The sequence below is a fragment of the Podarcis filfolensis genome (genome assembly GCF_964270895.1).
Source record: "Podarcis filfolensis genome assembly, chromosome: 15".
Taxonomy (NCBI): Eukaryota; Metazoa; Chordata; class Lepidosauria; order Squamata; family Lacertidae; genus Podarcis; species Podarcis filfolensis.
In genome coordinates, this window is record NC_139618.1 from 35184704 (window position 1) to 35211863 (window position 27160).

Below are 27160 nucleotides of genomic sequence, written 5' to 3' on the forward strand. Positions count from 1 at the left end.
GACTTTGAAAACGCTCGAGCTCAGGAAGAAAGGGGGAAGGCGATTGGAAGAAGCAAAGATCACCAATGTCAAAACAATGATTCTTCAACATCAACTTCGTTGGACTGGTCATGTTGTGTGGGTGCCAGATTATCATCTTCCAAAGCAACTACTCTATTCCAAACTTAAAAATGGAAAGCCTAATGTTGGTGGTCAACAAAAGAGGTTTAAAGATTCTCTCAAGGCAAACCATCACTGTGATCAACTCCTGCCCAGAAACCAATGTTCCCACTGTGGAAGGACGTGTGGATCCAGAATTGGCCTCCACAATCACTAATGGACTTAATGTTAAGACTGTGTTCATGGAAGACATGGGTGAAAATGCCTAGCTCCTAAGTTATGCAAATATTTTGATAGCCCTTATATAAATAGTTCAAACCTCAGCAGAATGTGCACTGATCCCCCTCCACACACAACGGATCTGCCCATTCCATTGACACTAATCTTAAAAGTGAAGAACATTTTATTCATTACAATACTGAAACATAGAGGCTGGTTTTAATCTGATACACAATTGCTATTGAAAACATTCCAAGAGAGTCAGAAAAGACAGCAGCATATTTGAACGGATGATGGCCAAGACAGTGATATTCAACATTTCCCCCTCATTAAGAAAATCTGTTTTAAGAATTCACATCCTCTTTGCAAAGCTTGCACACAGGAAAAAGGAGGAAAATATATTCAGTGTTACTTTGTTCAATGCACATACAAAAGGGAATTATAAAAAAGTTATTTCCTAAGAGCCCAAAGAGCATTTCAGAAAAGGCATCTATCTCATTTTAACGAAGCAGCGATCACACTTAAAACAACAACAAAAATTGTTAAATTGCATTTCCAGTACCTAACAGGTTGGAAAGAATTTAATTGTTTTATCAAGAGAAATCTACACCTTAATTCTTTATTCACATTAATATTTGCTGCTCTTTATTGAATAGTGGTTTTAAGTTTTCTTTAGAGAACTTCTCTCTCTATATAAAAAGAATCAAAAGACTTAGTTATTCTAACCAATCTTTTTACATCAGAGTCATATAAAAGAAGTCATATAATACACTTTGGCTTTGCTGGAATTTAGTTTTTGCTAGTTAAAAAAAGCTTGTGTAAGAAAATATCCCCCACCCTTTCAGCAGGACCAAAAATAAAAAAAAATCAGGAACTGCATCCCACAAGTCTAATATAAACATTTTCCCACTTAATTTTTACATTCTTTTACATGCATAATACTATCTGCAAAGTGTGATAGTATGAAAGCCAGGGGGGAAATTGTGTATTTTTCTATTCCAGCATCTGACACAATACTAGACAGGAATTTTACTGCAAGGATGATGTGAAAAGAGCTACATACACACTTCAGTGCCTACCTATTCCACTTTAGCGCTTTAGTAACTTCCTGATGAAACTGACATGTAGCATCAGGTAGATTCTAGCATATTCACATCATAGACAAATAGCCACTCAAGTTCAGCAATAAAGTAACCAATCCAAAAGCAAGACTGGAGCAGATGTTTAAGCTTAACTCATTCTGGATTTTGGATGCTCACTTAGTACTCTGATGCAAAAGGAAAATAGATAGGTTTGACATTATCAGCTCAGGTGTGTGCCACAAAAACAATTCCTAGCTTCAGCTCGGAGGCTAGATGATGCATTTTGCCTGGCTGGTGGATCATGCTGGGGTGCAGGGAGAAAAAACAGAAGGCAGCAAAGCAAATCATTAGACAGAAATAGGTTTATTTATTAGCAAAGGTCCCCCTTTCTTCTCTCTCGTACCTTCTACCAAATTTCATTGTGAAAGTTTGTCTTCTGCCATCCATGTTTAATATTTAAAAAACACGGATGAATCACAGATACATTAACAACACACACACCCCTATATCAAGGTTGCTTCACATATTAAGAAGTTAATCAGTACCTCCTGATGCTCAGGTTAAGTGTGAGAAAGAAACGTGCTTTGAGGGAAAGGGAATCAAGACATACACTGCAAGTCCCTATGACAATCAGACTCATTTTCTTGTTTCTCATGTTACAAGAGGCATGGACGGACATATATCAAGTTATTTATTAAGGTGTCCAGTGGTTGGTAAAATCACCTTATGGACATTAAAAGACACTACAATTTTCAAATCACTGCTGTAATTTTCAGTGATTCCAACAGAACAGCTCTCCTGTCCCAAGCAAGCAGCATGAACTCAAGATAATGTAGTTTTCAATCCCCAATGCTGTGCCTTCGTATGTGGTCCTCTAATGGACATGTGGGGCTTGCTAAACAGAACACCACAATCTTTCAAGAATTTGCTTAAGAAATACTTGCATATCACATAGGTCAGCTTCTCCCTTAGCGCCTGCGATACTCAGCACAAACCCACTAAAGTTCAAAACAGGGCTGGGTAACAATGGCCAAAGTTTCACAGACGTGGTCAATGTTTCCCTGGAATGTACCACTGGAGACTGCAGGTGAGGGATCACATGCTTGCTCCTCCATTAAAATTTAAACCTGCACTTAGAAGAATAGCATGTCAAGGAAAAGAATGTCAACTTCACATCCCCCTAGACATGCTAGGTGGGCACGAAAAATATGGAGCAGCAATCATATGAGCCAGACCTACAATATGAAGCCCCAATGCAGGTTCTACTACCTCAATGGAAACTAAGCCTAATATGAGTTACCACAGGACAGAGTACAGTACAGCTTTTTCTGTTTTCAAAGTTAGGTGTTGAATATACATCACCATCAGAACGGTTTGTAATGTTACACTAAAAGAGGTTCCCAACGACTGTACCTTTCATCTTGAGTGGACCACACACACACCTTGGGAGCATCAATAATCTGGATCTCCTTTCACTCCAAGAGGAACTGGGGGGGGGGGACTCTATTTTGCATGTGGAAGATGCATACAAGAAAGCAGTGGGGTGAGGGAAGCCAAGGAGACCCGTGGTTTGTAATGTGGGAACCATCAGAAAGAAATCTAAGGCACATCTGGCTAAGTGTTTGGGACTCTCTAAGCCCATTTAGGGACTGCAGACTTACAACTTATTATTCCCGTTTTACAAAAATGCAGTTTCGGGATGCTGTCCTACTTGCATATTGAAAGGACAAGTTAAGAAAGCAAAAGGAAGAAGTAGCCTGTGGTTGCTGTTCACTTCTAAAGTCATCTTGCAAGAGCACAGCACACCACAGTATAGTCTATCAGACTGTCCAAACCACCCTTTTAGACAGACCTATGGCAAGCATCCCATTAAGCCAGGAATTGTGGCAACCAGACTAATTTTAAAAAGCACATTCACATCAGCCCTAGTCCCAGAAATCTGTAACACCTCATTCAAAAATTATTCCAGGGCATTTGCAGAATCAGAACTAGAGAGATAGCAAGAAGCAAAGCAGAAAGATTTTGTGGTTGACCCTTGTTATGCATAAACAAAACAAGTTTTGAAGCAGAAGCTGGATAATTGTGATGTCCCGCCCAACTATGGGGCAGATATAGAGGAGAACTTAGCAAGATGATGCCTTAGCAAGATGATGTAGCTGTTGCTCTGTACTAACCTGGTATGGAAGAATGGGACTATGGTTGGAAGCAAAAATAGAGGAGCGATAAGTACTTTGGAGACCAGAGCTTAGTGTTTCTTTGCATCTCAGCCCCATTTATGAAAGAGGCCATGCCATGTTTAAAACACAGAGCAGCAAGCTATAAGACACAATGAGTATTTTGAAAGCCAGGAACCTGTCGACAAGGGTGGCACTGGACAGGCCTGATAACAAACCAACAACTCCAAAATCCACTTATCTGTCATGTCAAAGAGAAGCTTCACACACTGCAAGAATGAAGGCCTTGACTACACAGCCAATTTTGTGTGTAACTAATCAAGGTTATGTAATAGGCTTCCAGGTCTTCTTACTCTGACTATACCCATTGGCATTGTATTGAGGGCTGATAATAAGGAGCTGTGTCCAACTAACACATACTCAAGAGAACACCCATTCACCCATTAAAATCGCCTAAGTTAGCTATCTCTGTTATGGTAATTTCAGTGGGCCCACTATGAGTAGAAATAGCACTGGATAGAATCCAAGGTCTACAAGGTGCATATGCTTAATATGATCTCTGAAAAACAGACGTCACTGAGTATCCCAACACAACAACGGGATACTAGATGTTGACCTCTGGCCACACTGTCTGGGGCTGATGGGAACTGGGAATTCAACAGTTCTGGAGGGTCAGAGTTTCCCCATTACAGACCTCATACTGAACACACTTATAGCACAGTCTAATGTATGATAGCACAGTTATCAGGGAAACAAAGCAAAGCCCACCTCTAAATCAAAGTCTGCCAGCTGCTTTGGAACAAACCATTTCTAGAACAAACACTAATGGGAGTAATCTAGAGGAAGTGGTCTGACATTTACAGTCTAACCAAGGGCATCATCTGAAGAAGAGTTTACTGCTAATGGAAGAACTTGGATGCAACTACGTAAGTTGAAGGCAGCTCACAGGGCTGTCCCCAGGACAAAAATCCACAACTGCATTGATGCCAATTCAAAAATAATTCCCCCAAAGCATCACTCAAAGGATCACTTCAAAAAGCAACCCTGCAAGAGCTAAGAATGAGGTCAGAACGAGTACAAAGTAATGCTATTCACCGCTGGAAACCTTTGCTATGAGCAAGCATGGGGTGGGAATCCACCAGATGCCTTCCTCTAGGAAGACACTGAAATATTTGTACTAGCACAGTTGCACCCATGAAGCTGAGGGAAACAGAGAATCTGACTGCTGGTTTACAATCTAGAACACAGGTGTGCAACTAGAGATTTGCCAAGCTGAAACACAAGGCATGTACGGTGGCCTGCTAGGGTCTTAGTAAATTAGTTGGAACTTGGTGTGTGTGTGTGTAAAACATCTAGCAGGCCATGATTACATGGCTGGTGAGCTTGGCTTGATGGATGACCAGTTTTGCATGCATGGTCTAGAAAGAGGGATGCAAGCCAGGGTTAATTTGCGAATGCAGGGTGACCATCTGGCTGACCAATGCTCTCTCGTGCAGAAGTAACATTCCTGGAAAAGGTAACTTATTCCCCTGCGAGCGCTGCACTTAGACAGACCATTACTGTGGGGGCAAAGCCTGCATTTCACCCAACACTGGTCCTGTGATTGTCCCTATCAGCACATCAGGAGAGGATGGTGGACTGTGGGGTTCAGACGTACTGTATGGATGCATCCTGAAATAAGCACCATTTGGACACCCCTTTAGTGTGCTGATATTTAATGCTCCACAACACAAGCCAAAATCTAGAATTTGTAGTGTCTCTGTGTGTTTTAATTCAAAACATAGCACCTTTATTTGAGGGTGGAATGGGGTCAACATATATGCTACAGGTAAAATCCAACGGTTGGACAGCATGCTCATGAATCCTAATAATCCAGGAAGGACATGTAGTTGGTATCTAGCTGGTGTGCATATTATCAAATTTGGGCTACATCAAGCACTCAAAGACCAGTAAGAAAGAAAGAGAGAGAGAGAGAGAGAGAGAGAGAGAGAGAGAGAGAGAGAGAAACTCCTTCCGATTGCTGAATTTGCAGGGTAAGATGCTTATCACCCACCTGTTGAACTTGACTTGTAACATGTGCACAACTGCCAGAGGAAAGAACAGTTTCTAGCAAGAAAAGGCTCCCCTTCTTTAATTGCAATGAAACTGATTGGCTGCAGAGTCCATCAGGAAAATGCTGCAGCCTCTTAGTGTTGCTTTCTCCATCCACACGAGCACAAACATGACAGTGAATCTGACTGCTGAGAAATAAGTCAGGAAGCTGTCCCATTATGTGCTTCCAACAAACCAGCCTGCCTCCCCCCCAAACACCTTTTTTTTTTTAAAAAAAGCACAGCTTTGCCTGGCTCTTCTCCGACATCCCAGAAGAGAGAAAGAAATCACATTGAGGAGAGGCGCTAGGCATCAGTTCCATTCATTCAAAGATCAGGTTGCCCTGTTGGCCAGACTCAAGATTCACAAACCCTCCCCTGCTCCTAGCCAGTTTTCATCTCTCTGCTCCTCTGTGGGTCCTTCTGAAGACTTTGTGGGAGTCCCAGCGTGGTCCATGAACATGTTTGGAATATCTTTGCCAAAGTAGATCTTGCTGTTGGTGGCAATTGCTTTGTACTTCATGAGCTGCAAGTATTCTGGAGTCAGTTTTAGCTGCAAGAAGAGAAAGTGCATCAAGAGCCCAGGGTTAGAGAGATCCTTTAAAATTCAAGAGCGTCAAAAGAGCCCTGCTGGATCAGGCCAATAGCCCATCTAGTCCAGCATCCTGTTCTCACAAACCAGATGCCCCAGTGGGACAAGCAGAACCTGAGCGCCAAAAACACTCTCCCCCTCCTGCAGTTTATAACAACTGATATTCAGAAGCATACTGCCTCCGACAGTGGAGGTGAACTTGGGAGACCTAGGTTCTGCCTATGGATCAAATTATCTCCAAGGTGGCTGACGACAGATTGGAAACAATGCAAAAATGATACAAAAAAGGAACTGTGTGTGCCTCGATGGTCGGGCCGCTAAGTGAGATGCAGGGAGGGCATGACATTTTAGAGCAGCGATGAGGAAGCTATGGCCTCCAGGAAGCTGCTAGATTTCAGCCAGCATGGTCAATGGTCAGGGATGATGGGCGTTGTGGTCAAACAGCATCTGGAGGACCTCAGGTTCCCCATCTCTGTGTTAAAGCACTTCAGTCTTTACTTAGCTCAGTTGCAATCTGAGTAAGAACTAGGCCCAAGAGACCACAAACCCATGTCAAATCATAATCACACAGACTTTGCATCTACAGAAGCAGTAGCCAATATGGGGATGTCTTTGGGATGTTATTAGAGTAAGCTCCCAACATCCCTGATCACTGGCAGTGCTAGCTGGGATTGATTGCAGCTGTAGTCCAAAGCACCATGACAGCACCATGTTTGTTTCCCTGCAGGAGTATGAGCCATTGGGAACCTGCAACCCCAAGCTGAGGATGCCAGCTGTGTGGAAGAACAGCTAACCTTGTTGGCTTCTGCCATCTTCAAAGCAGTATAACATTCAGCATCTGCCCTCGCCTTCTCTCTAGCAAGGAATGCAGCATCTGCAGAAAGAGGAAGGGGAGATTTAGAAGTATAGGGAAGCTGTACAAGTCCCCGGAAAGCCCCTTACTTACCCATTTCCACCTTCAAAACACAGCACAAGTTTTCATGGTTGTAATCAATGCTTTACCAAAGTCCAAGCTCCGCCCCCTGCAGCCCCAGCACAATTTTGGATTGAACCAGAGCAGAAATAGGGAAATGTCTGGGATCCTAGGATATTGGCTGGCAATAGTTAGAAGGGAACATGAAGGGGAGGAAGCAGAGAACAGAATTTCACTTGCGCCCATTCAGATTGTATCGCTAGCGAGTCAGACTGTTTTAATACAGGGATGAGGAACCTGGTGCCCTCAGGGAGTGTTGGGCTACAACTCCCACCAGCCCCAGCCAGCATGGCCAAAGGTCAGGAGCAATGGAAGTTAAAGAGCCCAACAACACCTGGAAGGCCACAGGTCCCCCATCCCTTATTTGTAACGACTGATGAATCTCTGTAAATCATGAAGGCTAGGATTTGTCTGGTAGAAACAGGCAAGAAGAACTGACACAAGAGAGTTCAGAGAATTCCATGCAGGCAAGTGAGAGGAACAGAGAAGGAGGGATGGAGAGCTCCAATATAGAGATGTAACTGACTGCTACAGAAGAGGCAGTTATCCTCTGCCAGGCCACAATAGGCTAGTATTTTTTTGGGGGGTGGGCAGGCTAGCAATTTTTGTGGGCTTATTTACAAGTGGTGTTGTTGTTTCAACAATTTATATACCACTTAATTGCTGTGGTCTTTAAGTGGTGCACAAGCAACTCAATACTATGAAAACAAAAAAGACACAACTGAGATACTTTAGATCAGCCTCCTCTAACTTGGTGCATTCAAGATCATTCAGCCTCACTCAGTGCAGTTAAATGAAAACTACACAAGCTATGAGTAACCACCCCTGTTTCCCAGAGTGTTGAGTGGCATTATACCAGCTCTGCCCTTTCCAATCTATGGCGCCCTCCATTTCCCTCCCGCTCCCTCCTTTGTGATTTTCAGGAAGAAACAAACCAAAGAAGTTTCAACCTGCTGCATGAAATTCTAGAGACCCAGCCACAAACTCCGGCAGTTGATCAACGAGGTGTAAAACCTTGTTCGGAAAACTCTTAAGCGCAGAAAGCCCACGATTTTAAAAGCAACTCTTGCAAAACTGCTTTTTAAAAAACGAAAAAGATAAAAAGTGTGTGTGTGTGTGTGGGGGGGGGAAGCCTGTCACTTTTCCCCTGGAGTCTGTGATCGTGTTGTTTCAAAACACATCAATCCATTAGCTGGTCATTTCTGCTCACATACCAAGAGGGCAGCTGCAACCAACTCCAACAGCTGAGAGTGCCTGAGATTCAAAGAGCACACAGCAATCAACTTGTCAGAGCAGCTGGAACGGCTTGGGACAAAGCCAAACATTCTCTGCCGAGGGTTCGGCTGGGCCTCCCGACTCCTAGGGGGCTGCATCGAGGGCCTGGCACCTGGCAACGTGCCTTGATGAGAAAGAAAACCACCAGCGCTCTGCTGGGGACTGCCTAATGAGAGACTGCTGATCTGTAAACCACTAATTGGCTCCTCAGCGAGATGCTGCAAAGCTTGACAGGGCCTTTAATGAACCTAACAGGATTGAGGGACATGCTGCTCAGAGGCAGCCGGCACAGCCTTTCCCAGGTCCAGGAATCTGCCCGACAATAGGAATGACAGAGAGGAGGGGAAATCCTTCCACATCACATGCCTGCAGTTGTAATCAACTGGCAGCAGCTCTTTGGCTGAGGGCATGGGCTGTAGCTCAGTGGCAAACGGTCCCAGGTTGAATCCCTGGCTTTGGGCTGGGAAAGTCTCCTGTCTGAAACTCTGGGGAGCGCCGTCTGTGAAAATACAAGGCCAGAACAGACTGTTGGTCTGACTCAGTACAGGGCAGCTTCATGCGCTCCAAGAACCGAACTGTGGCATGCATAGCACATGCTCTGCTACAGTGCATCAGTTCTATGTGCAGGACAAAGGTATCCAGGGTTGACATGTTGAATTGTGGAAGGAGAGTTGCAAATTCTACAGAAACACAAACAAACACAAATACCAGGGGAGCTGAAACGTTTGGCAGATTTCTTCTGGCTTACAGAATTCTGGCTGAGGAAACTAAACAACCTCATGTGCAAAGAAACACATGGCTGGAAACAGGGAAGTGTGGAGGTATGCAATCAGTGGAGGCAGAATGGGGATAAAAAGCAATTCCCTCGATGGTGCTGCTCCAAATACGTTTCTCAACCGCAAGGACTATTTCAGGTGTGGGGAACTTTGGGCCCTTCAGATGTTGCTGAGCTGCAACTCTCATCCTCCCTGGCCTTTGGCCCTGCTGGGGCTGATGGGAGCTGCTGTTCAGAAACATCGGGGGGGGGGGAATGTTCCCCACATGTGTGGACTACTTGAATCAGCTGCAACCTGGCGACATAAAACACTGAACGACTTGGGACCCAGGTACATAATGGACTGCCATCTTCAGAACTGGACTATTCAGCTCTATAGACCTGCCAGAGATGCCCCACTTGTTGTTCCAGCTTCTGCTCAGCAGCTGGCAACATGAGAGAGGGCACTTTCAGTTGTGGCTACTCGATTATGGAGTTCCCTCCCAAAGGGCATTTGGCTGTCCTCTATAAATAGGATCAAGGTAAGATGCTTTCTGTAGGGACGTGGGTGGCGCTGTGGGTAAAACCTCAGTGCCTAGGGCTTGCCGATCGCATGGTCAGCGGTTCGAATCCCCGCGGCGGGGTGAGCTCCCGTCTTTCGGTCCCAGCTCCTGCCCACCTAGCAGTTCGAAAGCACCCTTAAGTGCAAGTAGATAAATAGGTACCGCTTTATAGCAGGAAGGTAAACGGTGTTTCCGTGTGCTGCGCTGGTGCTGGCTCGCCAGAGCAGCTTCGTCACACTGGCCACATGACCTGGAAGTGTCTCCGTACAGCGCTGGACCCCGGCCTCTTAAGTGAGATGGGCGCACAACCCTAGAGTCGGACACGACTGGCCCGTACGGGCAGGGGTACCTTTACCTTACCTAAGATGCTTTCTATTTGCCCAGGCCTTTGGAATGTGACTTTTTAATGGTTTTGCTACTGTCACGTCTACTATTGATGTTTATATTTTGTTTTACCATCTGGCTTGGATGTGAGGTTTTAACAAATGGTTACTGCTGTTCACAGCTTTGTATGCAATATTGCATTGTCAACTGCTCTATGCTCCCATTGGGAGGAAGGGCAGGATAAAAGAATGGCAAAATAAATAACCCACATACTTCTAGTCCCTGCCTGTCTTTTGTCAAGTATCCTGTGGTCCGTCTTCCTCCAACCTTGTGCCCTCCAGAGGTTTTGAACTGCAATGCCCACCAGTTCTAGCCAACATAGTCAATGCAGGTATGACTGGAGCTGATGTTAAAAAATGTGGAGGGCACTAGGTTGGGGAAGGCTGATGTTCTTAGCTGCAAAGTGGCCAACTTCATCTTTATTGGACCTTAAAATATTCATCTGCGAGAAAGGAGGGATCCACCAGGCCCATAACTAAGCCTATTTGTGCTCTGACATCCTTGGTCAGATGGAAAATCTTTTCCATAGCTGCTTACCTTCAATCTCAGAGATTCGCTTCTCAGTTTCTTTTTCCATCACCTTCTGCCCGTATGTTATTTCAGCCACCTGGGCTATTTTTTCTGCCTCTGTATTAGGAAAGATAGGCCAATGATTATGGGAACCAACTCCGATGGTCAACATGGCTAATTAGTTCCTGGAACAGCAAGACACCTGGCAAGCTCAACTCATCTACTTCAAAACACTGACTTGCCCCTCCTGCCATCCCTGCAGAAACAACAAGGTAACAAACACCTTCTCTTTTGGAATATGCTTCCCTCTTTGATTAAGACTAGCTCGTGGCACATTACCACTTGTCCATGAACAACTGTGATTATCTCACCAATAGGACAGTTTTCTCAATCCAAACTCTCTCGCTTTTTGCCTTGATAAGATGTGTGCAAGCCTGGTCTAGGAACCAAGAGGGGCAGCAATCAAGAATCTCCTTGTGCACAAATTAGATGCTGCGCACACAATTTATTTAGCAAAGCCTTTTGTCATCACCTCATCTCCCACCAACCTCTTGATGAATCGGCTACGCCTGCCTCACATCCCCATAGGAATGAAGTCTCTTCCTATGTGCTATGCAACTCCATGTGCTGTTCTCTAAATAAATATCCACACAAACCAATAAGAGCCTTCTTGCGTTCCGTCTCAGCTTCCTTCTCCACCACCTTCTGCTTCTGAGCTGCAATCAACAGCTTTGTCTTCTCGCTCTCCCTAGAGGGACCAAGACGGGTGAATAAGTAAAACACTGGCAGAAACAGCAGATGCTCCTGGAAGCAGCCTGATTAGAACTGGAGTGGGGAACCTCAGGCCTCCCTATCTGGCCATGCTTTGCAACCACTTTGTCTGTTTTTGCCCAGCTGGAATGTGTCCTTGAACTCTGATAATGCCTTTTGCTAGCCTGGATGGATGCTAGAGAGGTGTACATGAGCATGTGCAGAAATTAGCCTACTATACTGAGACATGCATTGTTCTGCCGACTTCTGCTATGGCCCTGCCTGCCCACCTGTTGGATGCAGAGGAATGGTGGGAGGGAAGAAGGCTCAGAGCCTGGGGAGCGCTGGTGAGACAACGATGAGTGGTCCAGAGAGAGAAGACTCTGTAGCTGAAGAATGCCCTGACAATAAGCATGCAATACTGAACTATCTTGGCTATGAGAGGCGAACAACTGCTTATCCACAAGGGCAGCCACACAATGTACAAAAAGTTAAGAGTGTGTGTCCCGCAGGAGCAGACTGGAAACCTTTCCAGTGCAGCATCCTGCTTCCCACATGGGTGAAAAATATGCTCCTGGGAAGCTCACAAGCAGGACATGAACGTGGTAGCCATCTTCTGTTGATCTTACTGGGCACAGAAGTAGCATACAGTCATCATGACTTGTACTGACTTATCCTACAGAAATTGGTTCAATCCTCTTTTAAAACTATGTGAGTTGGTGGCCACCATCACACCAGGTTACAACGAACTGCATGGGTTACCTAGGTGCAGTGCCTGGGTTTGCATTTGGCCATGGTTTGTTTAACCAAAACATGGTTTGTTTGAGTATGAGAACCTAGCCCAGGGGACTAGCTACACACCGTCACAACTGTACTGAAAGCGAAGGAGAGAATACCTGCTACTTACATGAGTTCGTAATTCCTCCGAATTGTCTCTGGGATGTTTGGCTTTGTGACTCGAACTGCCTGGAGAAATAAAAAGGGAGGATGATGAGGGAAGGAGGCTGCTGAGCAGCATGTGCTCAACTCAGTCAATAGCGACCTTATCATATATCCATCTGGAGCACGAGATGCTGCCTAATCAAGGAAAGACTCTCCATGTTACAACTCAATACAATCTGCAATGGGAGGAAGCAGTCTCCACCCTCATTCTGTTAGCATGCAACTGATGCAGTCTAAAGTAGCGCAGGAGAGTCTAGCAATGAGTTGGCAGAAGAGACCCCAGCATGGATCCCCCAAAATTGGGGTGGCCCTTCTATTTGGGTGGGTGCTGCATGGCACCAAATTCTTTGCACAGACTTCTAAAAGATTCAAATTATCTGCTGTCCGTCCAGGCTCTGCTAACAAAAAAGCCAGCACAAAAAGAAAAATTAATTCCGCTCTTCTGCTTGCTTGATGTTAAGATCTATCCAGGAGCATCAGCAAGTTTGATGAGCAAAGTGGGACAATGTTAAGTCTAGCTTGCAGCTCTTCAATCCCCTGTCTGGTACTGGACCAGAACTCCACCCCCACCCCTAATATTCTTGGTTACCTGTATGATGAGTCCTGGTGCCATGGATGTCAGGTCTTGCTGGAGAGCCAGTTTCAGGTTTTCATCAATCTGATCTGGTAAGATAATGAACCAAATAATTAGACAATTTTAAAGGATAATTGAGTGTGGTGTGTGAATTAGTCATGTTGGACGGAGTACCACATGCCTCTGAAGTGGAGCAGCTTTTCATTCATGGAATTATAGAATTGTAGAGTTGGAAGGGATAACTAGGATCATCTAGTCCAATCCCCTGCAATGCAGGAATCTGTTGCCCAACGTGGGGCTGCAACACATGACCCTGAGAATAAGAATCTCATGCTCTACAGACTGAGCTAACTCCATTCACTTGGACACGCACAGCCTAGAACGCATTAAAAACACACACACAACCCTTAAAAAGATGCTAACAAGTGGGTCACATCAGTGGTACCACCTCCATTTTAGTGATCAAGGCACTCACCAAATAATTCAATGTAAACTTCCTGGAGAGTGTGGACACTGCAGAACTGGTTGAGCTCATGGTGGATCTTGTTGAAGATGAGAGCTTTGTCATAATCTGCAGTGAAGTTCTTCACTATGTCATATACTGGTGAGAAGAGGAAAGGGTGCTGTTAGCTCAGATCAGCCCTCATGCTGAACAACAGTAGCAGGTTGCAACATCAGGAGGCAGCACCCTGTAGTCTCTGTTTAACACTGGGGGTGGGCACTATTGACTGTGAGTAGACCTGGAGGCATTTCAGGCCAGGCAATGGAGACTGCAGGTCTGATGACTCCCAATATGACCCAAGAAGAGCCAATCTCACTCCAGTTCTTCCTACAAAGCTTATGGGTCTGCTGCACTTTATCAGGGCTCAAATACACTATGCCTCACCAGGACTGGTGAGAAGAAAAATATATTCTGGCCCTCTGGGAAGGCCCTGACTCCCTGGACAAGAGGGAAGCCAGCTGGGCCTCATCCATTGGACAAATATGGAGCAGCTCAAGGGACAAGGACACTCTGCTCTTTGGGGAAGGGCTCAGTAGTAAAACATTACATGCATAAGGCACCATCTTCAGTCAGCAGCATCTCCAGGTAGTGGTGGGAATTGTCTTGCCTGAAACCCTGGAGGACCACTGCCTGCCAGTGTAGACAATACTGTGCTAAATGGACCAAAGCGCTGGACCCAGCATAAGGCAGCTACTTAGGTTCCTTGCTGTCTGCTGCGTTGGTATTGCAGAACTGAAGGGAAGGAGGCTCTGGCCCCATCTATCTGTCAGAGGAGTAAGAGTTGCTGCTGTGTGGTGCATGCCTGCAATATGTGTGCAAGAGAGTATGTTCAAAAGTTGTTGTTTTTTTGTGTGGTTATCATTACCTGTTTGTTGCAAGCCGCCTTGAAACTCATTTGATTGAAAAGTGGGGCGTAAATCTTCAAAGTAAATAAAACTATATTACTACTGGAACGGGTGTGAACATTCTGTGTGGCAAATCCAGCCCCCAAACTCTTGCACACTCCTCCATGCCACAGCCCGGAAAAGGAAGCACAAGTAAGCAGAGCTAAATAAACTCACCGGCACTTTGGATTAGGAAGTTCACAACCTCAATTCGGTCAAAATAGATCATCACTCCTCCACTGCAGAAAGAAAGTGCGAAGAGAGGTGAGTGTTTTGACAACACACCCTAGGGATGAAGACAGAATGTATCGAAGACTAGAATGTACCCAGTGCCTAACCAACAAACTGTAAAAAAAAGAGCAAAATCGAAACAGGGAGGATTTCTTATCTAGTTCTAGCACGTATGCAGGACCTATGGCAGCGTTTCTCAAACTTGGGGCCCCAACTGTGGTTGGACTGCAGCTCCCATCATCCCTGACCACTGGTCCTGCTAGCTAGGGATGCTGGGAGTTGTAGTCGAACAACAGCTGGGGACCCCAGTTTGAGAAACACTGATCTATGGGATAAAGAATTGTATAGATGTGGGAAGCTGTCCCGTGAGAGGCCCACCAGGCTCCATCTCTGCTGGCTTCCACTGCCCAGAGACATTGTTACTACTCATGGCAGCTCTATGCAACCTCTTGCTTCAGAGCCAGCATGCCTCTAAAGACCACCTGGTGGAGAGCAAAAACAGAGCCAGTCATTGCTTTCATGCACTGCTTGTGGGTTTCCCACCGGCACTTGGTTCATCACTGTAGCAGGAAACAGGATTCTGAACTAGATGGGAAAACTGGCTTGATCTGGAGAACGTCAAAAGAGCCCATCTAATTCTTTTCTTGCCATGATCAATCAGATGTCTATGGGAAGCCCAGAAGCAGGGCTTAGGTATGCACTTTTGATACTCAGTTTTGATACCCAGCAAGTGGTATTCAGTGGATTTAGAAGATGGTCACCATGACTAGTAGCTGTTGATAGCATCCGCCTCACCAAATTTGTCTCACCCTCTTTTAAATCCATCCAAGTTGGCGACCAACCTTAAGGGTGCAAATTCCATAGGTTAACTACACGCTGTGTGAATTGTGGTTAAAGGTTTATTGCTTATTTTAAAGTGAATTGTTAGCTATTTAAGGGGTCAAGTCCTTTTGTGGCAACGCAGAGCATGAACAAAGAATACAAAAAAATATAACTGCATGAGTGATTGCTCTTTAAGCACACACCCAGCATTTCCCCCCAAGACGTCATCCCTGACCTGGCTGTGTTGGTTGGGGCAGGAGGGTACCATGTTGTCTGGCCCTGGTGTAATGAGTTGCCCATGCTTTAGGGCACTTGAGTTCCTCCCAACAGACTATGACAATAAAGAGATAATTGCGTAGATCTATGGTTAATTTTATAGCCAAACTATTTGTTTGAGCCATCTGAGTATTCAGCTTTGAGACTAAAAAATATTCTCAGTAATGGGTTACTTCAGTTTTCAGAACAGAATTCACTGACTTTCATTTGTTTTCGCAAGCACGGTTTCTGTTTTGCAGGCTATTCCAACTAGTTCAGGCCACCACGCAAGTAGCTTTCACCCCAAACACCAAATGCTATAGAGGGAACGTTTTGACATAAGTGAAGGAGAAAATGCCATCTAGTGGCAGGTACAGAGAGCTTCACAGCTTCTTCTGAGAAGTAAAACTCAATAAGGACATCCCATTCAGAAGGAAAAAAACTAATTTGCATGGAAAACATGGCGCCATCAGGCGCTTAATTGCCTAGAGAGGTCATACAATCACATTTCTTAAAGGATTTTCTGTAATGCATTGCACAAGCATCCTTAAAAGAGGTTTTAAGTGCAGGCAAACCAACACGGTTGAATCCTGCTAAGTCACTGCGTGAGCGGAAACAACTTCCACAACTGCTTGCTGCAAATCTGGTCTAGGGGTTTCCCAACCTTCTGGAGCAGTTTTGGGGAAGTTCCATTTTTCCCAGAGAAGTCCTTCCGCTCCCAAGAACTTAGTTGAATACAACCCTATACGTCAGAAATTGCACTGTACATACAGAGAATTTGCTATCTGCTGTGGGATCCCAAAAATCTGAGCTTCCTTTTGAAAAACCAAAGCAACTCCCCATAACCTATGTTTCTAGCCCTTATGAATGCAAACAGAAGGTTAAAGGCATCTGGGGAAGAAAGGGGTGAGTAGGCTGTCCAAACAGGAGCCTGCACAGCTATTTGTACTTCCCTCACGTCTACGGCAATGACAATATAAGCAAACAAGGCCAATTAATGAATGTGCATCTATTTACCCAAACCACATGCAGTGGTGCCTCGCAAGACGAAATTAATTCGTTCGGGAATTTTTTCGCCTAGCGAATTTTTCGTCTTGCGAAGCACGAAATCCCGTAGGAATGCATTGAAAATCAATTAATGCGTTCCTATGGTAAAAAAAAGTCCAAACAAAGCCAAATTTGGTACAACAAGAGTTTATTAAGTGCTCTTTAAAGTCACACATACTGTAAAGAGCATTTCAAAATTCAAACCCAGAATTTTTTTTTAAAAACAGCAGAGTGACCCAATGGTCACAGAAAATCATAAAAATGCAAAAAAAAAAAAAAACAAAAAACACAACAACAACAAAAAAAACCCCAAGCTTCCAGATTCTTGCAAACCCCTCCCCAACTGTTCCCCCAGCCACCCAGCACACAGAAATTCAAATCCATAATTTTTTTTAAAAAACAGCAGAGTGCCCCAATGGTCACAAAAAATCATAAAAATGCAGGGGAAAAAAAACAAGCTTCCAGATTCTTGCAAACCCCTCCCCAACACCAAGTCCTTGAATTCCAAACACCCCAACCCAAAATCCAAAACCCCCCAAAAAAGTTTTAAAAGCTTAACTTACCAAATGGCTGCAAAAGAAGTTTTGGAAAAGCTTCAAAAATCACCAAAGTCTTTAAAAACCTCAAAAAAGGCTACTATGTACACTACGTTCTATGAGTTGCTCCTCGAAGTCAAGTCGCAACTGTATTAACGGTGTTAAGAAAAAGGAAACAAACTTGCAAGACGTTTTCGTCTTGCGAAGCAAGCCCATAGGGAAATTCATCTTGTGAAGCAGCTCAAAAAACGGAAAACCCTTTCGTCTAGCGAGTTTTCCGTCTTGCGAGGCATTCGTCTTGCGGGGCACCACTGTGATTCGGCTTTTCTTAACATGGAAAGCTCGACTTCTGATGTGCGATATCTTGTTTTAGAGGTTTGGACTGTCCGTTTCTACTTTTTGATTCTAAACGCTCAGCTAAGCCTGCTTTAAGAACACACTTCGCCCAGCCTACATAGAGGTGTAATATACATTTCAGGATACAGCATAATAAGGCAATTTGGGGCAAGGTGCTTCCATTTACTGTCTCAGCAGAGCCGCTTTTCAGTGCCACTGCACAGAGGCACCACAGAAGTCGAAGAAGGTCCAAAACGGCATATATGGGAAGCAGCCTCAACCTGTGAGCTTGAGAAGGACATAAAGGCACCAAATTCAATTCTGGGGCTACAACTCACCTTGTGCCACATGGAACATTTTTTACTTCATCTGTTTGCAATGTTGTCTAGAGAGATGGAGAAAGAAAGCAAAAGGATTTGTAATGAACTGGATGGCGTACAATGGCGTACGATCACATTCCCACCGGGGCAACATTCAGGAAAAATAAAGGTTAAAAAAAAGAAAGAAAGGTAAAGGACCCCTGGACGGTTAAGTCCAGTCAAAGGTGACTATGGGGTTGTGGCGCTCATCTTGCTTTCAGGCCGAGGGAGCTGGCGTTTGTCCACAGACAGCTTTCTGGGTCATGTGGCCAGCATGACTAAACCGCTTCTGGCGCAACAGAATATCGTGACAGAAACCAGGTACCTATTTATCTACTTGGGCTGGTGTGATTTCGAACTGCTAGGTTGGCAGAAGCTGGGACAGAGCAATGGGAGCTCCCTCTATCATGGGGATTAGAACCACCGATCTTTTGATTGGCAAGCCCAAGAGGCTCAGTGGTTTAGACCCCAGCGCCACCTGTGTCCCTTCATTCAGGAAATATATGCCAGTGATGACCAGAGTAACAAGGTTGATTTTACACAGCAGGCTACATTCCAATAACAATAACAATTTATGACACTTTTCCAGGCTCAGAATTTGAACTTGCCATTAGGAAGAAAGACTAATACAGCATCCCAGACTACTTGGGTGCAACTAATAAGAACTCTATGTGCCACATTCCTGTAAGGAGATCATAAAAATGAAAAGTACCTGTACTGATTTATAGGAGGTTATGAAAGGGAGCATTAGGTGAAAGCCAGGCCCACTGGTGGATGTCAGCAGGGCTCCTCCCCTGTTAAAAACAAAGAGAGAAATGTGTGCATTTATATCAGGCAGTGCTGTGATCCTTGGTGCAGAATAATGGGAGTTTTAGAACAGGCCTAGCAGGGGTCTTAGTTTGGCCTGAGAGGCAGTTTCCCCTAAAACATGTTCTCTTTCTGCACATGTGATGTCAGGTGAAAATGCATCTGAGAAAAAATAAATAATTGGGAGCCTGAAGCATGCATCCAATTGTTCGTTGGCAAGTGGAGATTGCTGATTGGTGCCGATTGCAAGTGTCTTTGAGGCTGCCCATTCACAGGTGCAGCTGGGGTTTGTTGCAGAGGGAAAATGTCCATTTACAGGCATGGTTTGAATCCAAACTGCACCTGCAAATGGACAAAGCAGAACTCACTGTCACCGCCAATGAGCACCAAGAATGGTCAGTGGGAACGTATCTTAAACATCTTCACAGGGTTCATTTCCAAGCATGATTCAAAGTGCTGGTGAGTCCTTTGAAAGCCCTAGGTGGAGCACCTAACTCCACATTGGCCTGCCTTTGCAGCGAGATTGCCACTTCAGGTCCCTCTGGATGCTCCTGGCTAGAGGTGAGTTGCAAGAAGGGTCTTCTTGGTTGTGGCACCCTGCATAAGGAAGACTCTTCTTAAGAGGTTTTCCTGGAACTGACTACGCCACAGGCCTTATTCTCTTACTGTTAATATCACCTACTCTTTTAATTATTATGCTTGTTGTACATTTTCTTGTTCTGTTTAACTGATGCGAGCTGCCCTGAGAATATTTATGTTGAAAGGCAGCATACAAGTTTTTTAAAAAATTATCAATGATGCTGCAAGACAGCCTCCTCCATTGGAGTGAATTGGAGAATTGGTTGACTGTCACATCCTAGAGTCTTGGCAACTTGAGTTCAAAATGAACTCTACCGTACAAGATACACATTCTCAGAATCTGAGGATTCACAGGATTGTATCCAACATTAGCCATACTTGTGGGCAGACACACTGAAATTAATGGGCATGACTCACTTAGGCTGATTAATTTCAATGAGTATACACTGAGTAGAACTTATTTTGGTACACTCAGTACATCCAGATATAGAGATTTTATTGCTGGGGGGGAAAGTTGGTGCTTACTCACAAAAAGGGGAAGTATAGTAGTTTATCAGTACAGACAAAAACTGGCAGAAGCACACACAGAATAAACAGAGATAGATCTGCATTTCTAAAGCACTCTTCACTCTTAAGAAAAATATGCAGGCTTGCACACTGCTGCCGCTGCCTCTCCTGCACACGGTTCCTCTTTCAAAACCCTTTCTCGCTCAAGAGACATTTGTTGTGTTTGCCTTCTCTTCCTGAATGTGAGATTCACTGGGCTGCTGTATATATGGGGCTACTTTAGTTTATAATTCTTTAACTTACCGTACTAGGCTGAATGTGTATTACCGTTGGTTCTTGGTTTTTTAATCATTTATATTTTATTATGCTTCTTTTTATTTGATAATGTGCATTTGTATGTGTTGGAAGCTACCTTGGGAGGGCTTGACACTTCCTGCATATATTCTAAAGGGAATAAAAATTAATAACCTATAGTCTGTAATGATTAAATTGGCAGGGTATGGTCGGTGCTTACCTAAGAGAAACCATTGTTTGAAGTGGGTTTCCAGTTCTGTTTTGCAGGGCAAGAACTAGGAACAAGGAATAAAGGCAGTTGCCTTATATAGTACAAGTTATACCACATCAGACCATTGCCCATCTAGCTTAGTATTGCCTACACTGACTGGCAGTGACTCTTCCTAGGAGCCATTTGATTCATTCACCATGGCAATAGTGCTAAACAGGAAACAAATCGAAGCTGCATGGAAGAGGGAACTATTTTGAGTGTTTAAGGGCTTCCCCCACTTTCTGATCCTAGAAACCATAATCTGGAGAGCGGTATAAACTGACATACACACATCTGCAGAAAGTGGAGCTCCCTCTAAGCGCCTGCACGTACCTGTAATAAACACCAATGTGCCCTTCTTCGATCTTGTGTATTGCAGAAAAAAGAGCAGCTGCCACCAGGCTGGCAGCTAGCGCTGCTATGGCACCCAGCTGAGTCATCCCTGAGAGTATAATCTAGACAAGAAGGAGAACGGCAGGGAAGGAAAGAAAAGAAAAGAACAATGAGTCCTGCAATACTTTAGAGCTCTGTGTGGAAACTAGGCCCATTATTCTGAACCTCTGGGGACAGGATGTCCTGCCTTAGAGCGTTATATATTAAGCAGTTAAGAATGCCCTTTGCTTGATCAGATCGAGGTCCACTTTGTCCTATCCTCCTTCCATGCCCAAATGCCGTATCGCAAGCTCCCAAACAGAGCACAAAGGAACAGGCTAATATCTCCTGTTTGTCCCGAAGCTCTCAATTCTTTTCTATGCCCTGGAACACTGAGATTCTCTTTCATCCACCACAGCTGATGGTCCTTTGTTGTCCTATCCTCCAGGACTGTCTTGCTTGCCTAATTTGTCTTTTGATTCCCTGCTTCAAATTCCATCTCCTGAGAATCTCGGATGTGGTTTTTTTTGTGTGTGTTTTTTTAAGACAAGTGTCTACTTCTCACAATGTGTGGGCAGAACCTAATGAAACTGCACAAGCTGGAAACAGGACTTCCAATAACCAGGAGCTAAGGTTTCTGAGCAGCCTTCTCCAAACTTGGATTCTCCAATGTTGCTGAACTACAATCCCTGCACAAACAGACACCCAAACACACCCACCCCTGATTGTTGGCCATGCTGGCTGGAGATGATGGGCATTGCACTCAACAACAACTCAAGACTCATGGTTGGGGGAAGCTAATCTGGATCATAAGCCTTGTCCCTCCTCCCAAACAGCTAGCAAAAATGATGAACAACCATCACTTGCACATCAACTTTGCCAAGTCTGTTTAGATAAGATTATTTGGGAGGGACACTTCAGAGCAAAGGCTGTAATCCTAGGGTGTTTCTCAAGCACTCCCTTCGGAGCTTCCAACATACTAGAAGCTACATATCCAAAGGAATCAAGAAATAAGGGCTATTGAAAGAGATGTGCCTTACAAGCCCCTAGTCCATTTTGTGCAACTTCAACTAAAAGGCACTAAATCCATATTCTAAGAGCTGCAATACTGAACAAAACAAAAACTAAAAGTGGTTCCCTCAATAAACCAGCAGTGCTTTTCTTTTTAAAGTTAATTTTAGAGGTTAATGACAACATGCCATTGAACTTCTCTCTTGTGTAGAAGGGAATGCTTCTACAATTATGTATATTGCAACACATGTGCATAAACTTAAGGAGAAGTATGATATTTCCTTGGAATTATGGTCTTGTCTATGTGCATTTATATAGAAATATAACTGATTGGCTAGAACCTGTGAAATTAATAATCGAATATTTCTTTAATCAGGTGAACAACCCTAACTAAAAACCGTTAATTAAAAAATGTTGGGTAACAAGCTCCAGATTCACATTTTCTCTCTGTTTTCTCCTCCTCTCCACCACAGCAGCTTACATCTATCTTCCCCAGATGACAGATGCCCAGTTTGCAAGTTGAAAATTGTGCATATAGAAAATAGGAGCACAGAAAGCTGCCTTCTACTGAGCCAGACCATTGGTCTTTCTAGTTCAGTAAAGTATTGTCTACACTGACTGGCAGAAACTTATTTAGATTTCAGACAGGACTCGTTCCCTGCCCTACCTTAAGATGCAAGGGACTGAACCTGGGACCTTCTACAACACAAAGCAGATACTCTATGACTCTTCCCCTTGGAGATTCTGCCTGTAACACTAGATCCACACACAAAAATTGGCTGCAGCTATGTCTTCGGCTACCCTCCTTCCACTCTTCTCACATCACTGGCTTCACTCCCTTTTGTCTCTGATCTGCTGCTGAGGCAAGGAATACTACTGTTCTCAAACAAGTTACAGTGCCCCATGTCTACCCTTTAAAAGCAAACCCTACTGAGTTCATTGTGGTTTACTCCTAGGTAAGTGGGGCTAGGATTGCAGCCCTGAGGCAAGATCTCTGGGTCATATCCTGGACGACTCTACGTCTTCATGATGCCATTAGAGAAAAGCTCTTTCTGCTTGCCCCTCATGAGGTGGGTGGCCCCATTGAAATGAGCAGCAAATGTACAAGAGCATTATATCCATGTACCATTCATCTTACACAGGACTTCCCAATGGATTGTGCCCAAATTTCTCACATCCATCAGATGGACACTGCATGTCTTGAGGAATAGGATGGACACTATTTCAGAAATCAGTGTGCTGCCAGCAGTAGGCAACCACAGCACATAAATGCCTATATTGCAGGTGGGGAATCTCAGGACTAGAGGCCAAAAGTGGTCCTCCAAACCTCTCAATCTGCCCCATGGGACTCTCCCCAGACCACATCCCTCCCCATACCTATTTGAGACTCTCAGGTGGCTGGCCGGAATGTGTCCTTGAACTCAGATAATGCCGGGGGCGCGTGCGCGTGATTGTTATTACCATTATTAGTACACAGAGGAAGAAGAGCAGTGTGCATAAAAGCTGGCCTACTGAGCAAAAGTAGTATTGGAATGTTTTTGCTTCAGGTCCCACCCACCACTGGCATGTGGCTCTTGTAAAGTTGTCCAGAAGGGAATGTGGGCCTTGGGATTCACCTTTGGTCTACAGAGCAGCAACCCGATTACTTCTAGGAATCAGCCCAGCCACACACTGTTAGCAGGCGATGCATTCATCTAAGATTTTGGGCATCACATGGCAGGACATAGTCTCAAAAAAAGGTGTGCTCTGCAAAGCCCACATTCCCAGCATTCTATCTCAGCAACATGGCTCGGTCATGTACACAGAATGAAAGACAGCAAGATCCCCAAGGGATCTGGCCTCAGGCCTGTTGGCAGACCAACTCTGCATTATAAAGGTGTCAGCAAACCTGACACGAAGACTAGGAACATTAACCCTGCTGTGTGGGAATTCTTTGCGGTGCTTGGAGGCAGACTGTCAGGTCCTGTATCCACAGCAATGACCAGAGGAGAAATGACCGCTGGGAGGAGCACAGAGCCCCAATGGTTTGACTTTACCCCCAATGGCACAATCTTCCACAGTCTCCTGAGACGGATGGAGGCCAACAACATATGTGAGCAAGGCAATGCATTCTGCTGTGAGAAGTCCATGGACACTTTAGGAAATTACTTAAATAACTTTATTTCCTGTTCTCTTCTCATTAAGATAAGAATTAAGATGAATAGAAAACAGGAACACAGGCTATGCAACTCTGCTGTTTCTTAAAGCAGAGAACACAAGAGTCACAGGACTTCTTCCCAGGATGTGTCTGTGTGCAACAGTGAGAATGACTTCTTTTCTAGAAAGCCAAGAGGTGAGAACTCACGTTACTTCAAAACACCCCAGACTACCCAGCATGTTAAAACAAAAAAAATTTTTTTCTTCCAGTAGCACCTTAAAGACCAACTAAGTTAGTTCTTGGTATGAGCTTTCGTGTGCATGCACACTTCTCAGTATCTGAAGAAGTGTGCGTGCACACGAAAGCTCATACCAAGAACTAACTTAGTTGGTCTTTAAGGTGCTACTGGAAGAAAATTTTTTTTTTTGTTTTGACTATGGCAGACCAACACGGCTACCTATCTGTACCCAGCATGTTAGATATCCAAGAGCCACAATGGTGATTTCTGAGATGCAGCTACAAGACAGTACCAGGGATTTGGTGCTTGTGAAAGCTCTTCACTGGAGAGGTGACAATTCACAAAACAAGAAATGGTTTTGACTAGGAAGTGGAGTGGATAGGAAAGGATATGCAGTCTGCAAAGCAGAGAAAGGACCTTCCAGAGCAGGGTGGTCCAACATGTGGCCCTCAGAAACATTTGGCACCCTACCCCCCAGCCTTTCCAAAGGCTGCCTTTCCAAAAGCACTAGGCTAGTTAGTGCTTTCCCAGCTTTAGGAAAGAGGAGGGAGGGCTCTAGGACACTGCCAGAGCTTCACACCTCCTTCCCAAAGCCTGGTGTTGCTTAGCTGACTTGAGAGCTGGGTGTCCTCATCAAATGTTGGTCTCACTCCCCCGCCCCACAGGACAAGGCATTGTGTGGCCTGCAGGTTCCGTGTCCAAGTACTCTTGTGACTCACTTGGTATGAAAAGCTGAACCCCACTTTGCTTTACGGTTCTAACCCAATCTGCTGAATTTTCAGGGTGGTGGCCCCAGGAGGGCAGCTCTACCTTGGGGTGAAGTATGATATAAGGAATGTCCACATGACATTAATCCACAAATCAAAAGACAAGAGAAGCAGCTACAACACAGTACGAAACTTCATCTATCAATAATGTTATTTGCCCTTCCACATAGCCCACAATTCACTGCATCTCCCACCAAAGCAGGAGAAAAACAGCTGAAAAGTATTTGAGATCTCAAAATGGTCAAGGGGGTGAGGTAACTCCCCTATGAGGAAAGGTTGCAACGTTTGGGACTTTTCGGTTTAGAGAAAAGGCAAGTAGGAGGCGACATGTTATAAGTTTATAAAATTATTCATGACATAGAGAAAGCGGATAGAGAAAGGTTCCTTCCCCTTTCTCACAACCCATGAACTCATGAACATCCAAAGAAGCTGAATTTTGGAAGACTGGCTATATTCTACCTCCACTGTCAAGAGACAGTATGCTTCTGAATACCAGTTCCTGGGAATCACAGGTGTGCAGAGTGCTGTTGTGCTCAGGTTCTGCTTGCAGGCTTCCCACAAGCATCTGGCTGGCCACTGTGAGAACAGGATGCTGGACTAGACAGAGCCTGCTGGATCAGGCCAGTGGCCTTCTTAGCCAAGTCTAGAGCTCTAAACTCTGTGGGCAGCACACCTGTTTACCTACAAACCCCACTGAACACCTGGGACTTGTTTACAAGTAAATATGCACAAAACAGAGCTGTAGGGGTTGGGCAGATTCTCTCCAATGGCTACAGCATTCAATGTGACATTAATTACTGGAGCTTGACCAAGTCCTCTCCTTTAAGCCTTTTCAGGAAATGGCTGGTGCCAGACACACAAGACTGCCAGCGTGGTTAAGCAAACTTGAGCACTGGAGAAGGACTGAGGAGGACAGGCTCCAAATACTGCTCAGACACAAAGTTCATTGGGAGATCCTGGGCCACCTGACACCAAAACACAGCCCTAGGCTACCTCACAAGCTCGTTATGAGAAGGGAAGAGCTCATCTAGAACCTTCTTTTGTGTGTTGAAATACTTTCTTTTTAAAAAATCTCCCAGTCTTTTAAAAAGTTTTGAGTTCTGGGAATATAAATATACATACTGTATTTTTAAAAACCTGCTATTTTAATCTATTGAGTTTCACTCTGGTCTGCCCCGCCCCCCTTGCCTGGCTTTCTTTGGATTTCATTGCACTGTAAAGGTAAAGGTACCCCTGACCATTAGGTCCAGTCGCGGACGACTCTGGGGTTGCGGCGCTCATCTCGCTTTATTGGCCTAGAGAGCCGGCGTTTGTCCGCAGACGGCTTCCAGGTCATGTGGCCAGCACGACTAAGCCGCTTCTGGCAAACCAGAGCAGCACACGGAAACGCCGTTTACCTTCCCGCCGGAGCAGTACCTATTTATCTACTTGCACTTTCGAGCTGCTAGGTTGTCAGGAGCAGCAACAGGAGCTCAACCAGTTGTGGGGATTCGATCGGCAAGCCCTAGGCTCTGTGGTTTAGACCACAGCGCCACCCACATCTGTATTCTGCTAATAACCAACCAGTTAGCGAGGCAGGACAGAGATGGGGCCCTCCTAAAAAAATAAAATAAAAGGTCAACAAGTTTCGGGATGTAAAAAGCGGCTCCCTACGTGTCAGCTGGGTAGGAAGGGAGAGACAAAAAATTCCTTATTATTGTTACTGTTATTTAAAGAAAGCAGGGTGCAAGGGCGTAGCAGGCTTTATGTTGGGTGGGGGGCAGAACCGAGTTAAGTGTTTTTTTATTAATTCTTGACTTGGGAACCGGCCGCTGCCCCCCCTGCATCCCCCCATGGCTACAACCAATGGCAAGGTGGCCCTTAAAAGAACAGGCGAGGGAGGGCCGGGGAAGGACCATGGGGTCCTGGCTTTAGAGCAGGGAGGCCTGGCTGGAGCGAGCAGAAGCAAGACGGACCCTGTAACCGGGCGAGAGGGGTGGGAGCCCGGCTGGGAGGAGGAGGAGGAGGCCCTGCCTAGTCGAGGGGCCGGGGAGGAGGAAGAAGGCGGCCAGGGGCCAAGGAGGGCCGGCCTGGGAAGTGGCCCACCCCCCGCACCCCGCGCCTCAGCCGCTCGCACTCACCGCCGCCACCTGCTCCTCCTGCACCAGCTGCTGCCGCGACTTCCGCGTCGTCGCTCCCGTGACGCCATCAGCCCCCGACGCTTCCGCCCCTCCCCGCCTTTCCCTCCCTGCAGTTCCTGCGCCGG

General features: G+C 45.2%; 1 protein-coding gene across 2 annotated transcripts; it reads right to left on the reverse strand.

The window, feature by feature from the left end:
- Window positions 1–484: 484 nt before the first annotated feature.
- Window positions 485–27098, reverse strand: ERLIN2 (ER lipid raft associated 2). 2 transcript variants are annotated; one of them, XM_083589009.1, is made up of 12 exons: window positions 27032–27098; window positions 20724–20845; window positions 18666–18747; window positions 17933–17979; window positions 14545–14606; window positions 13457–13582; window positions 12997–13070; window positions 12373–12431; window positions 11372–11463; window positions 10743–10832; window positions 7051–7130; window positions 485–6217 (listed from the first exon to the last, which is right to left on the reverse strand). In XM_083589009.1, exons 2-12 carry the CDS (start codon window positions 20828–20830, stop codon window positions 6029–6031), a joined length of 1008 nt encoding a protein of 335 aa, XP_083445135.1. In that variant the 5' UTR covers window positions 20831–20845; window positions 27032–27098; the 3' UTR covers window positions 485–6028. The 2 variants fall into 2 exon arrangements, with proteins under 2 accessions (XP_083445135.1, XP_083445134.1); XM_083589008.1 differs by having other exon boundaries at window positions 20724–24138; window positions 24368–27076.
- Between the last annotated feature and the right edge of the window lie 62 nt (window positions 27099–27160).